The sequence below is a fragment of the Ursus arctos genome, unplaced genomic scaffold (assembly GCF_023065955.2).
Source record: "Ursus arctos isolate Adak ecotype North America unplaced genomic scaffold, UrsArc2.0 scaffold_19, whole genome shotgun sequence".
NCBI classification, from domain to species: domain Eukaryota; kingdom Metazoa; phylum Chordata; class Mammalia; order Carnivora; family Ursidae; genus Ursus; species Ursus arctos.
Window position 1 is genome coordinate 3,874,577 of NW_026622863.1, and position 16,998 is coordinate 3,891,574.

The 16,998-nt window shown below is 60.1% G+C and overlaps 1 protein-coding gene across 3 annotated transcripts in view; it reads right to left on the bottom strand.

Moving 5' to 3' along the window:
* GSE1 (Gse1 coiled-coil protein) overlaps positions 1–12,621 on the bottom strand; it is a 407,885-nt gene extending 395,264 nt beyond the window's left edge. For 2 of the 3 annotated variants that reach the window (XM_044382350.3, XM_044382348.3), the window contains exon 1: positions 10,394–12,620. In XM_044382350.3, the coding sequence (XP_044238285.3) occupies positions 10,394–12,601 (2,208 nt within the window). In that variant the 5' untranslated portion in view covers positions 12,602–12,620. Of the gene's footprint in view, positions 1–10,393 lie in introns of all 3 variants that reach the window. The other variant, XM_044382349.3, reaches the window with a different exon arrangement.
* Between the last annotated feature and the right edge of the window lie 4,377 nt (positions 12,622–16,998).

The following is a 16,998-nucleotide window of genomic DNA, read 5'->3' on the forward strand; positions in this document are numbered from 1 at the left end:
CACTGGGGGACAGTCTGACACTCTGGTACCCCAGCCCCGAGCCTGGTTTCTCTGGATGGTGGGGTTGAAGGGACAGAGGCCAGTGGCCAGTTTTCATGCCTAACCAGGGACGTGCAGGTCCGCTGGCAAAACTTCAGCTCCTGCACGAGAGGGAAAATGTGCGTCAGAAACGCATCTCCTCTCCTCTGCAACAAGACCTAGGCAATGGGCCCGCGGCAGGGGCCGAGCTGCTTTCTGCAGGGCTGGTGGCCCAGGGACGCCCAGCCCACTTCACCCTGTCCCTCCCGGGTGGCTCCCAGGGCCGAGATGCATTCTGCAAGGCTGGTGGCCCAGGGACGCCCAGCTCACTTCAGCCTGTCCCTCCCGGGTGGCTCCCAGGGCCAAGCTGCATTCTGCACGGCTGGCAGTCCCTCAGCACTTGGTGCAAGCAGCCCTAGGAAAGGAGCATAAAGCCGCTCTGAACACTCCAGGCCTCCCTTGTCCAGCGGCCCCGGGATGTCGCATAATCACACAAAAGAAAAAACAGCACACGACTGTGAGAAAGGCCCTCTGGAAGGGAAGAGGGCAAGCCTGGAGAAATCCAGCCGCTCAAAGGAATCGGATTAAAGGAGCTGGTGCTGCAGCCAATGGCAAGCCAGGCTCTCAGGCCGTCTGAGCCTCCAATGCCTGAAGGCTCCTCCCAGCCTCCCTCGTTTCAGAGTGGCCCCTGTGCTGTGGTCACCGGGACCCCCTGTGCCCCCACACTCCGGTCCTGCCATGCCCACGCCTGCCTCCCACCTTCCTGTGTCACTGGCTCATCAGAAGCCACACAAGCCTGTTAATCCCCGTCTGCGAACCCTCCCGTCTGGAAGCCAGGAGATGGGGTTTACGGGTCTGGGATGGCCTATAAAATGCCGCCGCAGTGTGTCAATGCTCTGACCCCCTCCTCCAAGCCCCTTGCTGGAAGCTGGTCCAGGCAGCCTCCTGTGTGGCTGAAGCAGGGCAGGGCTGGATGAAGGCCAGGTCCCTGCCACCCCCACACCATCTCCAGGAAGGGCCGCTTAACCCCGGGCAGGGGGACGGGGACAGGCCCTGGAGCCAGACCACCCTGTTCTCACCGGTGGCCCAGCTCCACCACTTACTGCTAGTAATTTGATCCCCAGCTCCCAGATTTATGAGCCTTGGCCTCTTCATCTGAAAGGTGGGGCTCATGCCACCTCCCCACAGGCCAGTTCACACCACCCTCTGTGGTCAGGGGAGGAAGGGGCAGCCTGGGGAGGAGGCTGGCATCTTAGCCAAGGTCGCCCAATTAGCTGGTGGCAGAAGAGCCAGTGACAGGACCTACTGGGGTCCTGGGCTGATGGCCCATCAGTGGGCAGCTGCGGGAAACGGAGCCAAGAGGGTCAGCGGGACCCAGAGGGCAGAGCCGAACCTGACCTGTGGCGACCTTCCATCTGCTGGGCCCTCAGGTCTCCCAGCACTGAACCATACACACCAGGTCCACCAACCGTTACCCCCATGTGGCAGCATCCCAGCATCCCACGCTCCCCTGGGGCATCCTGGGGAGGGTGGCGCAGCAGTTAAGCGTTTGGATGCTGGAGCCAGACGGCCTGGTTCCAATCCCAGCTCCAGACTTCCCAGCCAGCTGTGTGACTCCGGGCAAGAGACTTCCCCTCTCTGTGCCTCAATTGCCTCATTAATAAAATCGGAAAACCTACCTCATAAGACAGGTGGAGGGTTGCATGAGGCACTACAGGACGACAGCTGGCAGAGTGAGTGCTATCAGCATGCTGCTAGGACCCTCAGTGTCCTCATCATCCTCTCTCTAGGCCTCACTGTGTCTTCACCAGGACCAGGTGGAAGGACAGAACCTCTGTGCCCTTCCCTGCCACTGGCTCTGCCCAACAGAGGATACTGACTGGTGGGCAGGCAGACGTGGCCTCCGTGGGCCCTGAGGTTTGAGGGAGTCTTCCGTGGACCCCCTGCTTCCTCTCGCCTCTTCACTCTCACCCAACAGCCCGCTGGGCGGAAACAGTAGCCCCCAGACACGCCTGCTGCTGTCCAGGGTCCCCACATGCCTACCCCGGCTCACTTGAGCCCAATTCTGACTGTGACCTTTGTGCTTTTCATTTGAGGCTGCTGGCATCACCGACCAGGGTTTCCGTACAGGGTTCCACACCAAACCGGCCAGCAGCAGAGAGCGACAGCCCATGGCTGGGGTGGCCAGTGCTGGGGCAGGGCACCTGAGACCCACTGGACTCAGAGTCTAGGGAGACCTCGCCGTCGGGGGCCTTCTCCACGCACCCCCTCAATCCCGCTCCCGCCAACGGGGCCAGAAAGAGGAGATGGCTACAGCTAGGCAGCTGTGCAGGCGCTAAGGGGCTCAGCCGTTAGTCCACGGTCTGCTCCCATTTTACAGATGGAAAACTGAGACCCAGACAGGGGAGAGTCTTACTCGAGGCCACTGTGAGTGCTGGCACCAGAATCTGGTGCTTCTGGTTTCCTGGGCTGGAGGTGGAGCTAGTCAAAAGCCCCGAGAGCAAGGGCAACCCCTTCCCAATTCTTAACACAACTCCCCTTCTCCCAGAGAGAAGACTGACTCCCATCTCCCAACACCATCGGGAGACCTAGGATGGCACATGCGGCTTTGGTCAGTGAGCTGACGGAACGACCTAAGTCCTACCGTGTCCTTAAAACCCCAGGGGGAAAGCGGAACTCAAAGGGTTAAACAGAGTTGCCAGGTGACCCCGCAATTCCGCTCCGGGGTGTCTACCCGCAAGAAACGCAAACAGGTATCCACACGAGAACCCGTCTGCAGATGGTCACGGCAGCCTCATGCGGCCGCATTCGCTGGAGCCAAAGGTGGAAGCAACCAGGATGTCTGTCAGCTGCGGCTGGGATAAGCGAACTGTGGTCTCTCTGCACACGGGGATGCTACTCAGCACGAAACATGCGTGCCGTGCAGACACCTGCTGTGGGGGGGTGCAGCCCTCAGAAACACGCTGGGTGAACGGAGTCACACAGAGACCGCGTGCATCAACTCGGTATATGCAAAGAGCCAGAAAGGAAATGCGCAGTTGCTGGGGCTGGGGGATGCAGGGTCACTGCTCCAGCCGTGCGGCTTCTTTTGAAGGTGATGGAAATGCTCCGGAGTAGACGACAGTGCTGGTGGGTGCACAACTCTGCAAATGTGCTAAATGTCACGAATCAGCCACTTTAAAAGGGTGAATTTTATGGTGTGTGAATGATATCTCCATTGAAAAACACATCAAACAAAAACAATGTCTTTTCAAGGTCAGTGCAAGAGGCCTGCCTGACTGGCCCCTCCCTGCCCTCAGGCACCCCAGCGTCCTCGCTGTCCAGAGGTCCCACCTCAGGCCCCTGCCCAGACTGTCCTCCTTGCTCAGGGGACAGCCCCCAGCCCGCTCACCTCTCCTGGGCCACTCCTTGACCACTGTTCCAGCCCTTCCCGGCGCCCAATCTGGTTTACTCACGGCTGGATCCTGATGCCCAGAACGGTGCATGGGACACACTAAGTACTTAGTAAAGATTGACGGAACGGAGGAATAGAATCCTTTTAGTGACCATCACAGCTTTCAAGGTGAAAGTCCCAAACTCCTGGGTTATGCTTGCAATGCCTTCCATCAGCAGTTCTTACCCCAGTGCTGGAATCTTCTAGAAGCTTTAAAATACCAGGGCCACCAGAGTCACGCCTCAGAGATTCTGATTTAATAGGTTGGGGTAGGGCCCAGTCACTGATATTATAAAATTCACGTTGATTCAAACCATATCCGGTCACTGCCAACCACTCCCACAGCATCACCTCCCACTTGAAAAACCTACTTAAGATTCTCCAGCAAATCCCACTCCCCACATTTAGGCCTTTGCACATACTCTCCCCTCCAGGAGCACATGATTCCTACGCGAACCTGGCTGAGTCCTTTCCAGCCTTCAGGACTCAGCTTAGATGTCACCTCCTCCAGAAAGCCTTCCCTGAACATACCAGTTTCCCACCCTCCTGTGAGGTCCCAGCAGACCCCAGCACAGAACTCAACACACTGCACAATCATGACCAGAACCCCCCGACCCCCAACATGAGCACCCAAGGGCAGGGCCTGCCTGATTCCACACTGTCAGCATTCAAACATTTGTTGATCTCACGGGTAGAATGTGTGGTTCTCCAGGTGTGTTTCTCCAGGGCAGCCCTGGACAAGGGTAGAAGCATGAGCAGAGACAAGAGGCAGGACTGCCAGAATTTCTTTCAAAACCTATACATCTAATTAGCTCATATTACTGAAAAAATAAGCCAGCATAAAGTGGCATTAGGTTGGGGGCTTGGTCCTCCTGGTCTAGTGTGGCCCCCAAAAATGTGATCCATGAAGTTTTTCTGCCCCTAACATGGGACAGAATACCATGGTGTTTGGGGGGCCCCACAACACAGTCTGAATTTAAAACCTAGACCCCATGAAAGGGGGAGATACTGGACAAAGGTGTAAATTTTCAGGGACAAGATACACATGTCTGGGGAACTAACGCACAGCTGGTCACTGCAGCTTCTGATACCTTCCAGAATGCGGCTAAGGGAGTAGATCTTAAATGTTCTCCCCACAACACAGAAAAAGTAACAATGTGGTGAGATTGTGGTGATCATTTTTAACAGATATATGTATCAAACCAACATGTTGTATCTTAAACTCATGCAATGTTCTGTGTCAACTGTATCTCAATACAGCTGGAAGAAAGGAAAATAAAGGAAACCTAGATTCCAGGAAGGCACCTTCTCCTTCCCAACCCCACAGAAGAGACAGCCAGTCAATTACTGGATATTTTATTTACTTATTTATTTTTTTAAGAGTCTACGTATTCATTTGAGAGAGAGAGAGACAGAGAGAGCACAAGCAGGGGGAGAGGCAGAGTGAGAGGGAGAAGCAGACTCCCTGCTGAGCTGGGAGCCCAACATGGGACTCGATCCCAGGACCTGGAGATCATGACCTGAGCCGAAGGCAGGCGCTTAACCATCTGAGCCACCCGGGCACCCCTCAATTACTGGATATTTACCAGCAAGTCCGGACACAGGCTCAGCATCCTCAACAGTGCCAGACGCCGGTCAGACCTCACATGAGGAATGCAAGCCGCCTGTGACCCCCGAAGACCAGACCTTTCATTTTGACAGATGGGGAAACTCCACGAAGGTCACATGGTGAATAGAAGCTCCTTCACAATGGCCCCCATGAATGTCCCACCTGGGGCTACATGGCCATCGGAAGCCACGTTCCCAGGTACTCTTCCTAGAGGGCCGAAGTATCACCCCTTTCCACCGCCCCAACCAGGCTGTGGATCCAGGGCCGAAGAGGAACCCAAACTCCAGATGTGGGTGCTTCCCCAGCCCAGAGACTGTGCCAGTGGGGCAAGCCTGCCCACAGCCTACAAACCCTCCAAAGACAGTCGCATGGAGTTAACTTTCAAAGGGTGAGATCCCAAGAGATCTACGCAGAGAAGGAGCCGGGAAGCTTAGAGGACTCTGGACTTTGCCAGAGATGGCCTCCCTACCGCCCTGCCCCTCCCTGCTCCCAGGGAAGGCTGAGTTTTGGAGAACTTCTGTCTCCACTTCCTCTTTCCCAGGTGTCCCCAATCGTCTCCAGGTTTAGGACAAGGCATGTCTGGAGAGCTTACTCCTCTGAGCAGATGGCTCCCAACCCACCAAGAAAACCCCGGGCCCCCCCTTAGAGGAGGTGGTGGGAGCATGAGAAACACCCAAAGCCCGGCCACTTCCCATGTGCTGCCAGGGAGAGGGTGACGGTGTCGGCCCGGCCAGGCAGCCCCCTCTAGCACCTTCCAGAAGGATCCCCCCTCCATTCGCCTCGCTTAGGTGTCTCATGAGCCTGGCCCCAGGGAGGAGGGCAGCCTGGCCCCAGGGAGGAGGGCTGCCAGGCCCTCCCTAAAAAGCAGGGAGCCGTGTGGGCGCAGAGAGCTGGGAAACACGGGAAACAGATGTGCCGACCGGCCCTGACAGGCGAGTGATGACAGACGCTCTCTGCAGGCCTCAGATGTCAGCGTGGAGAAAAGAAAGGGGCCTCAGCAGCAGCACCTGTTCCGGGCTCGGAGGCCACGCTCCAGGGGCTAGGCCCAGTGTCCCCGCAGTGAGGGGCCGGGGTGTGGTTAGGTAAACAGCTGCACGCTCCATTACCCAGAACGTTCCCCGGACGGATCCCTGGAAGAGGGCAGGACAGTCTGCCCGCCAACTGGCACACAAGGAAAGCCCATCGATCACGCAGCAGAGCTATTGGGGACGACCCACAGCAGGAGGTCCCGGCCGACATCTTAACACCAGCACGATGCCGGGGGAACAGAGACAAAGGGTGGCACTTATCAGCAGGGCAGAGAACTGGGGGGAGGGGGACAGGATAGCGGAGCCCGCCGGTGGGGGCTTTCCCGGGCCTCTGGCCCGTGGAAGCTAACTCCCGCCTCTCAGCTGCTCCAGGGGCGGGGGAGGCATGTGCAGGGAAATTAGGACCATCTCCCCTCCAGGGCACTGCTACTGTCACGGCGGGTGCCCCAGAGGGGACAGAAAGGCAAGAGACAGCAGAGGTTGGAGCCCAGATGCCAGAGTCCGACTCTGGAGTCCAATGCCGTTCCTGCTGATACTATCTGTGCGACCTTGGGCAAATCGCTTGCCCTCTCTGGATTTGCTTTTCCTCTAAGAAATGGAGATGCTCACCTCCCTGCACAGGGCGCTGTGAGGATCCAATATGAGTGATAAAAGGGACGCAAGTGGCACGGTCTGAACACAGGGCGCATTCTGTAAAGCCATCATCATTGTTACCATATCCCCAGAGGCCATCTCTGGCAGCCTGGCCTGCTGTGCCCCCGAGCTCTGAACGGTGGAACAACCCAGCCTCCCCCAGCAGAAAGGTGGCGAGCAGAGGCTGCAACAGCATAGGAGCTGAGTGCCAACAAGAGACACAACCCCCAGGTACCAGCACCTCAGGGAGAGAGAACTGAATGAACGTGTCCTGAGTTCCTACCTCGCACCAGCCACTCCCACTGCAGACCTTCCAGAGGAAAGATCATCTCCACCTCTCAGGTGCAGCGAGAAGGGTAAGTCTTACCCAAGGTCACGCAGCCAGGTTTGGGTGAAGGCCGACCCAGGGTCTCTTCTGCGGCTTCACGGAGATGCCCGCGTGCTGGTGTTCCTCCTCAGGGAAGGGGTGCCGGGCCCCCGCGAGGGTGGGCTGCAGCCTGCCCCGCCCAGCCCCAACACTGCCAGACGCGGGCTCGGAGATCTGGGGACTCTGTACGGTACAGGGCGCCCTCCAGGAAGCAAGAAGTCTGGCTGGAAAGAAAAGCCACAAACACGATCCGAACAGAGGGTGTCGATGACACCTTCCTGTCTCCCTTTCTCTCTTGCTCCCTTTCTCCGTGTTCTTTCCTGGTGTTTAAGGCTGATTCACTAATGAATGAACGTGTACCAGGGAACAACTGAGGCATCACAGCAGGCGGTAGAGATGAGGTTCCAGAACATGCCGTTCCGGCTCAGTGGTTTCCCGGTGGCTACCTTCCAATGCCCCTAAGCCACTCCCCCTGAATCCTCAAACCACACACCAGAGACAGGCGGGACTCCAGAGCTGGCCCCGGCAGGGAGTCCCTGCTTTGTCTCCAGCCGCCGAGGCCAGCACTAGCTCGCCCCTCGTGCCCACCCTGGCGCCGGGGTTGTCCTGCTCTGTTTACGGCTCTGTGGGAAGTCGTGTTCTCTGCTGCTGCCGCCATGCCCTTCCCCCTGACACTGAAGGCGCTGCACTTGCCACCAGATCCCCAGCATCTGGAACAGTGCCTGGCTCAGAGTAGGCGCTCCATAAACATTTGTTAAATGAATGGGAGGGAGGAAGGAAGGGCAGGAGGCTGCATTTCCGGCTTTCTACTGATCATCAGTCAGGCTCTCCTCCAGGCAGAAGCTGATGCTCCTCCCGCCCTCTGGCTGTTGGAGCCTGGGAGCCACACTGCTGCCCTCCCCTGCCCCAGGCCCATGGCCTCACCACCCACCTGGATCACTGCCACGGCCCAGCCCTGGGTGGATCTCTTCCCCGCGCGTTCCAAGCCTTCTTTCAAGGACTTTTTATCTCTCCCCTGTGCCTCTGACTTCAAAACTGCCTCCTGTGCCTGACTCCAAGGCCTCCAGTTCGCTGCAGCCTCAGTCCCCTTCATCCCCACTGGCTCTCCCATCTCCCCACCAGCCTTCGGGCCTCTCCTGCTGGACCCCCTACCCCTGAGCCGCCCCCCACCGCATCCTACCCATCTTCCAAGGCTACACCTCCAACAGGGGATGGATGGAGTGGGGCTCAGGGGTGGGAAGACCTGGGTTGAAGACCCACCTCAGCCACGTCTACCGGCTGTGTGATAGTCACCAACGCTGTCTTGACTTCTCTGAGTCAATTTACTCAAACGAAAAATGGGAATAATAAGGCCTCAAAGGAGCAAACGAAATAACTTGCTTTAGAAATGATACAAAAGTGAGAAAGCCAGTCAGCCTTCCCAAACTCATGCTGACCCCTTCTGGGCAGACACCAGCTTGCGTTTCCATCCCCACGGGGCTACCCTCCACTGCCACCTTCCCAGCTGGACGGTTTCCTCCAGTTCCTACCCGTGAGGCCCACACTTGGCATCTCATCAACTCCTGATGAGTGAGCAAATCAACACAGGAAAACTCACCCCAGAGTGGATGTTCTGCAGAAAAGCACTCTGGCAAACCTAAGAGGAAGCGCTCTGACGCCTCTGTGTGCCACCATCCCCAAGCCTGAGATCCACAACCATCCTGCAGATGGAGAGCTCCGCAGACGATTGACCTGTATCCCAGAAAACCCTGCCCAACACATGGGGTGGATGGGAGGGTCCCACCATGTGCCGGGCACTTGACTACATGCTCAATCTGTTCGCATACTTGGCCCTCCAGGGGCAGGCGATCCCTATCTTCACTCCCCAGCCAACGGGACGAGCACAGGGAGGGTAAGACATGTCCATGCAGGTGCTCAGTGACCAAGAGACAGGGCAAGCCAGGTCTGTTCTGCTCCAAAGCCAGGCTCACCTCCCAGCTCCAGCCTTTCCAGAAGCTGGGTTTCTTCAGATACCCAGGAGCAAACCCACAGGCTAGACTGCCACAGGCGGCCAATGAGAAGTTCAGCATCTGCGGGGGGAGCGATCCGTGCATCCGTTTAGAGTGAGAGGCCCACCAAAGCCCCCAGTTACGTCTCTGCGGTCTGAAAGGGACATTGGCAGAGAGGGAAGCCTAGGCAGAGCATGAAGGCCCAGGGCAAGTACTGGAGGGCACTGGGAGGATGTGTCCACTTTACAGATGCAACCACCGTCAATGAACCATGACCCAAGAAGCCCTGCAAGCGCGCAAGCGCACACGCGCACATGTAAGTGGGAGGCAGGACCAGGAGGCTCTCAAACGGATTGAACAATCATTCCTGAACAAGTTGGAGCCTCTCTTCCCCATCCACAGGGCCCTCTGCCGGCCCCTCGCCAGAGGCTCCCACTACAAGCCCCTGATTAAAACAAACCGGTCTAAGTGCTTCTATCAGAGGTTAGGATTCGCGGCCCCCCACGGTCATCACGGTGATCCCGACTCACAAACACCTACTTCCCCAGACCCACTGGGGGCAGGCCCTGCTTTGGCCTTTGCAAAGCCAGATCCAAAATTAACTGAGCCCCAGTCTGGCTCCTCCTGGGCAGGCAGCGTGAAGGCAGGCGCCTTATAAACGGGGCGAACGCCAGCCCCACCACCCCCTCCGCCCTCCTCCTGCACAGCTGACTTGCAGAGAAGAAAGACTCTCTTCCCACCAGGGGGAAAGTCTGTTTAGGCCACTGTCCCCCGGGTCCCAAACCCCCACATCTGAAAATCTGTTTCCATCTGCTGTGAAGCAACTAGAGAGTCTCAAAGGAAAAGTGTGAACTCGGGTGGAAAGCTGCAGGAGCTAAGCAGGGCCAGCGCTCCAGAGTGGAGGGGAACCGCCGCCTCTGCTGCCTTTCCAACCGGGTAAGCGCAGGGACCTCCCGGTGACCTGCACGGCTGGACTAATTACCAATGTTATCAGGCGGATGACAGACATGCCCCGAACTTCCTCTGTTTGACGGACTCCGCTGCAAACACACTCAAGTTCAGGCCCAAGCCTGCTGTTTTCAGCAGTGCCCTATTCTTCCACAAGACCACTCCTGGTCCCCTCAACTCCACGTGCCTCCCAGCTCAGCCAGGCCCACGCACTCCCCACGTGTCAGCCCGGTGACTCCGGGAGGGCACCTCCTACTGGAACGGATCGCAAAGAATCAGCACAACCTCCTCCCCAGCAGAGGAACAGAAAATAACAGGTCTTCCTTCCCTGCTTGAATCACAGAGGCTGAAGGGAAAACCGCCACTTACCTTCATCGCCGCTGCCACTGGGGAGCTCCAACCCACGGGACCCTGGCGGGCGAGCCCTGGGCCAGCACACACGAGGGTCCCACACTCCACACAGGCGCCAATGATCAGCTGCCGCCCATCGTCCACCAGCAGGCTGTGGCTGGCTCGGAGGGTGTAGAGAAACAAGGGTAGCCGGGCCACCCGCACGGCCTTCAGCCCAAGACACCGCTTCTTCTCCTGCTGGCAAAAGAAGCACACGAATGTCTCCACTTGGTACTGCCGAGACCAGGGGCTGACGGTGTGGTGGGCGCTGCGGGCCTCGTGCTGCAGCCACTGGCCCAGCAGGTCATGGTAACAGAGTATGCAGGTGGCCACCAGGCCGGTGGAGTCAGCAGGCCTGGCACGTGGGGCAGGCGGGTAAACAGTGAGGAACGGAAAGAAGGGCTCTTTCTCCCCCAGGCGGCTGGAGGGGTTCACGTTGAGCTGGAACTCCTTCCCAGGGCCCAGCTCAGCCCCACAGATGTAGCAGACAGACGCCGGGCTGCCCTGGGCCGGTGCCGGCGGCTCGGAGAGAGCAGGGTCTGAGGCTGAGAAAGCCTGGTGATACCTGCCCAGGAAGCCCTGCACGGAGGTGATAAGCTCCTCGTTCTGGCAGGCCCGGTACAGGGCCCAGACGTCCTCCAGGACGCTGAAGCACTTGGGGCAGCTTCGGACTTCACAGCGCTTGTTGGGGCCCCGGGCGTTGGGGGGACAGGGCAGGAGGCTGAGGAAGGGGAAATGCATGGAGGCCCTGGCACTGCCATTGAGGATCCTGGAGGTCACTGCCCGGGCATCCTGGGTACAGTCCTCCCCGCAGAGGTAGCAGGCCTCTGGCAGGGCCCCAGCACGCGGGCCCTCTTCCCTGGGGAGCCTCCTGCCCTTGGAGGCCATGCCAGGGGCATGGCTGTTCAGGGGCACCACGTACAGCCGCTGTAGGACGGGCACGTTGGCCAGCTCGAAGCTCTGCCACTGTTGCATGAGCGAGGAGAAGCAGCAGGGGCACACCAGGGTGCTGCCGCCCTCGCTGATGGGCTGCGCCCCTGGAGGGGGGCTGTGCAGCCACAAGAAGGGGAAGAAGGGGGCCTGAGCCAGCTTTTCCTGCTTCTGCACGTGGATCTGGTGCTGCGAGGACGGGGCCAGAGCCGACCCACAAATGTAGCAGCAAAGGCCCTCTGGTGGCGCAGCCCTGCTCTCCAGGGAAGCCCAGGGGACACCGCCAGCGCGCTCCTTCTCTTTGAGGCCGAGGAGAGGCTGTTCCTTGTGGTCCTCTTCCTCACTGGTGATGTTGATGTCACTGTCCTCGGACATGCAGTAGCTCCCGCGGGTCTCCCCCGGCGGCCTGCTCTCAGGAGTCTTGGCGGCCCTGCCCGAAGGGACTCCTTTCATGCCGTCCGCGGAGGCCACTTGGACTGGAGGGCCTTGCCAAGGATCCTGAATGCCCCTCAAGACGCTGGCCCGGGCCTCGGGGACACAGTGCCTCCCCGCGGCCTTCCGTCTGCGCCTAACGCCGGTCTTGGACTCACCGTCCCCGCGCTGCTTCGAGGGGGCCCCCTCCTCCTCCACGTCGCCCTGTCCCAGAGGGGGTCCCGGCGCCGGCCTCCACTCCTGGCAGCGGCTTCCTCGAGGCCCGGGCCCCGGGGGGCCCCGCGCCACCGGCGCCCCGTCCTGGCGGGGACTGGCGGCGTCGCGCGCGGCCGGCTCGGTCTCAGAGAGGGGGTCGGTGTCCGACAGCTCCGACAGCTCCGAGTCCCGCGTCTCATCGCCCGCCGCGCCGCCCAGCGCGTAGGCGACGTTCCACTCGCGGGGGGCCCCGGCGGCCCCGCGGCGTCCGCCCGCGCCCGCGTCGCACTGGTGCGGCCGCTTGAGCCAGTACATGCGCTTGTCCACCGGCGTGCGGGCGCGCTCGAACGCGGCCCACTGCTCGCCCAGGAAGCAGCGGCACACTGCGCACACCAGCACGCAGCCGTCGGCCGGGCACAGCTCGCGCGCGCCGGGCGCCGGCTCCTGCTGCTGCAGGAACGGGAAGAAGGGCTGCGCCGCGGCCCCCGCGCCCGCCGCCGCCGCCGGCTGCTTCACCTGCAGCTTCAGCTCCTTGCCGCGTCCGATGCCGCCGCCGCAGATGAAGCAGGAGAGCGGCGCGCCGCCCCCGCCGCCGCCCGCCGCCGCCGCCCGCTCGCCCACGGCTGCCATGAGCCGCTGCTTGCGGGAGAGCGGCGCCGGCCGCCCGCTCATGGCCGCGCCGCGTCCGCCCGGCCCCGCGACCCGGGCCGCCCTCAGCGCCCGCCGCCGCCGCCGCGCCCAACTTGGGGCATGAGCGCGCCGCGAAGTTTGGCGGCGGGCGGCCGGCGCGGGCGCGGGCGCACGGCCGCTCTCAGGGGCGCCCCCCCGGCCTGCCGAGCCCCCGGCGGCGCCGCGGCGAGCGCGCCCGGAACGCAGCGGCGGCGGCGGCGGGCCCCGGGCGGCTGGAGCGGCGGCCGCATGTGCGAGCTCCGGCGCCTGCCAAAGCGTGGGGTCATTTAATTGGGGAGGAGGGGGGCGGGGCGGCGGGCGGCGCGGAGGGAGGCGGGGGAGGGGGCGGAGGGCGGGCGCGCGGCGGGCGGGGAATCCCTCCCTCGCGCTCCCGCCCGGCGCCCGGCGCCCCGCCCCCTCGGCCCTCCCTCGCCCGCGGCCAGAACTGCGCACAATGGCTCGCCTGCTCCTATCTATTTTGTGTCCAGCCGGGAGCCGCGCGCTGTGATTCATGGCCCCAATTAGGGGCTCTCTCCAGCGCGCCCGGCTCGGGCCGTCTGAAGGGTCTCCTCGGGGACCCGCGGAAACCCATCAGCGGCTGGAGCTGCTCTTTAAGTAAAGGGCAAGCAGGACGCGGGGGGAGCCCGATGAGGACGCGGCCGGCGCCCGAGAGAGAGACTGAGGGGGGGAGAGAGAGAGAGAGAGAGAGAGAGAGAGACCGAGGATCCCCGGAGGGACTCTCGGGAGGGGCAGCGCCCTGCTCATTCGGCTGGGGCTCCCCAGCCTCCTCCTCGTTTGAAAGGAGGGAGCACGTGAGGGTCATTTACAGCCCTGCGCAGCCCTGGGTTGGGGCACCTTTCAGGGCCCCGTGTGCTAATTTTGGAGACAGATGGAAGAGGAGCTGTCCTCTGTCTCCTGGAATGCGTCAGAGAAGGCACCATCAGGGGGACAGGAATCCTCAACCTTCCACGCCTTTCCCCACCGCTGGACGGGGGGCCACCGCGCTCTCACCAGCAGCACAGGAAGGGTCCCCTGTGTGTCAGGGCTGTGTGTTCCAGAGCAAGTGACTCCACAACTCTGGTCCCTTTCTTCCTCTTAATAAATAGGAGCTCGGGCAGAGGGTGAACTGTGCCAACTGCTATTCTAAGCACTTTATATACATCAGCTCAGTTCCTGCTCCCAGGAACTCTGGGTCAAGTGCTGTGATCAGCCCATTTTACAGATGAGAAAGAAAAGCCACTGAGGGTCAAGTTTCTTTTCAGGTGTCATGGGCTGGGATTCAGCTCCAGGCACCCAGGCAGTGGACTCCAAAAGCCTCTGCTCTCAAGCCGCTCACTAGGCAGACACCTGGCCCATGTCACCCATCTGCTGATGGAAACTGTCCATGGCAGGGGACATGGCCAGGACCCCTCAGTCCTCCCCACTGCTCTGGCTCAGGCTGGGAGGCCTTGTGCAAATCCAGACCTTTCTGAGCCTCCATTTCCCATCTGTGAAAGACCACCTCTTCCAACTTCAAAAGTCTGTGAGTCTGACTTGTGAGCAATTGACAGCTAGCTATTAAGCCTGCCAGCTGGAACCCAGAGTGAGCCTGGGGACAAAGGTGCCAGGTGGGCCCCTCTGCCCTCTGGGGCATTGACATGTAAATAAAACTAGGCTTCCCCTGGGCATGGAGGAGGGCCATGCATTATAAATAAACGGAACAAGAGAAAAGGACCACCTCTTGGGAACCCTTGGTGCAGATTCGGGGGGTTACAGTCTAGGACTTAAAAAAATCATCATCATCATCATCACCACCACCACAAGAAATTCAGTACTGCAGGTCCTTATCCAGGCCCAGGAAAAAAGCTATGTCAGCAAAAACGGTCTGGAAGGAATGCTAGGGGGAGGGGCTCCCCCACTTCTGGCATTTTTCATATCTGGTGGCAGGAGGGGCCTGATCTGGAAACTTAAAGGGCTGGGGTCTGTTCATGGTGCCCTAGCACAACCCTCAAACCCCACACAGACCAAGAGGTTGCTGGTAAAACAAGGCCCGCTTAGGAAGTGCAGGTCCCGGCAGGGGGTGGGGGGGAGTAACACGTGAACCCTTGGAGGCCTGGCACATGCTTCCTCCCACCTCGAATGCCTCTGCAGGCCCTCCCTGCACCCCGACTCCTGTCCATCTCTAGGGTCTCGGCTGTAGTGTCCTCCCGGAAAGGCTTCCCTGACTTCTCTACCTCAGGTAGGTCCCCCTTCCATTCTCTGCCTCAGCTTGTTGGCTTAGGAATTTACCGTGGGTTTTATTTTTCTGTCAGCTGTTCCCTGCCTGGCTGACCAGAAGCCTGGGGACTCCCGCCCCCGGCAGGAACCAGGTCTGTCTTACTCACTGTGTATATCCAGGGCCCGTCTCAGGACCTGCGTCCCGTGCACTTGGGGCCCAATCCTGCTCCATCCCTCTCTCTCTGTGGCAGTCTTGGGCAAACCTCTTAGCTCCTCAAGCCTCAGTTTCCTGCTCTGTACAATGGGGTGGTGATCCTCACCAGATTTTTCTGTGCCAATTGAGACCCTGGGTACAGAGGCCTGGCACGATGTAGGTGACAATGTGTGTGTTGCCTCCCCCCCCAACTTCTGGCTCTACCCAGTGGTTGACGAGGTTCTGCTACTGCCTGTTTGTACTTCAACGTGGGGGGGGGGGACCATGTGAGGGAGGAGGGCCATGGGGGTCAATGGGACAAAATGAGGGAGGTAGAGTTTTCTTGACTAAGCTGGTCTTTAAGCAGAACTTCCTGACAGTGTGCCGTGTGTGTGTGTGTGTGTGCGCGCACGCACACGCATGTGTGGGCGTGTGCATACATTTATGTTTGTGTGTGCATGTGTGTATGCAGCTGTTCGTGTGTGTGTCCTGATGTGTACGTGTGTGCATGCATACAGGTGCATACGTATGCGTGTGTTCATGACCCTGCCTGTGTGTGCATGTGTGCACATAAAGTGGACCCAGGGTGGGAGGGGAGAGGCATCCTGCTGGATGTTTTTGTTTTCCTCCATGACCAGTGACTCCGGAAAGTCCCCTGGCACACATCTCAGGAACCAGGAAGCAAGTGATCACAGATCAGAGCAGGAAGAAGGCAGGTGATGCTGCTTGGTCCTCTGTGAGTGGGGGCCAAGGGGTTGGGGCTGCTGGTACCGCGTGACATTTACTAGCTGTGTGGCCCCGGTCTGCTCCTTAACCTCTCTGAGCCTCAGTTTCCCCATCTGCAAAGCAAGGATAACAAAATGACCCATCCCATAGGGCTGGGAGGCGGGTAAGCTGAGACCTGTGCCTTGCAGATGGCAACTCACCCAGTTTTTGCAACAAGCCTGTGGGGGAGGTTCTCATATACCCCTGGTCGACAGGTGAGGAGGCAAAGGCACGGGGCAGGGATGTGAAGGCCCCAGGTGGCACAGCTAGGTGGATCTGAGCTGGAATCCAGGCAGTGTGTGCCCGTTAACACCCTGGTTGGCCCCGGGGCCTGAGATGCCCGCAGGTTAGGGCAGGGATGGCCTCCGGCGCCCCAATCTCCTGCTCCTCACATGTGTTCCGAGCCCCTGACAGGGTCCTGGGTGGACACAGGACAGACGGCGCATGCACCATTGAGGCTCCATTGTATTAACTTCCCTTGAGAAGTGCGCCTCCCCACCCCGGCAGCCATCTCCCCGCTTCTGCTCTGAGCGCTCTCAGCGCAGGGCCCCCCTGCAGCTGGAGAGAGGGTGTCGGCTTCCCCCGAGGACACCCGCCTGCTCTCCCCATCTTCCTTCCTCGAGTTGGGTGTGGGGAGCTTGCAAGCAGCGACAGGTGCTCAGGGGCAGACCCGGCGCTGCGGACGGACCGTGAGAAAGCACCCCACCTCGGTTCTGCAGGAGACCAGAAGGCCGTCAGCATGGAACATCTGGGCACATCTCAGATTCGCGGCTTCCTGTTGGTTGTCTTGGCCCAGAAACCGCAGGAATCTGCCCTCACCCAGCTGGGGAGGCTGGTTTCCAGGCTCCGAGCACTTATCACACGTTATTTTGTGCATCTGCCTCTGGGCCTGCCTCTCCCCCTGGGGCAGAGCCCGACTGGCTTCCCCTGTGCTGTCCCACGGTGTCACAAGGCCAGGGACATGGTTGGGGCTCAATCTATGCTTGAACGTGGGATGCCAGAACCTCACTGAGCCTTCCAGGTTCCAGAATTGCCCGGCCACTCCGGCCAGCTTCCAGTCTCCCGCTCCCCCCAAGGGCCAGCGGTGGACGCCAAGTCCATCCTGGTGCCCCCAGCCTCCTCCCTTCCCAGTGGGTCATTGCTCTCCCTCCTCCCTAAAAACTGCACGTGTGCCTCGAGCTCCCCTTCCAGGACCATTTACCTC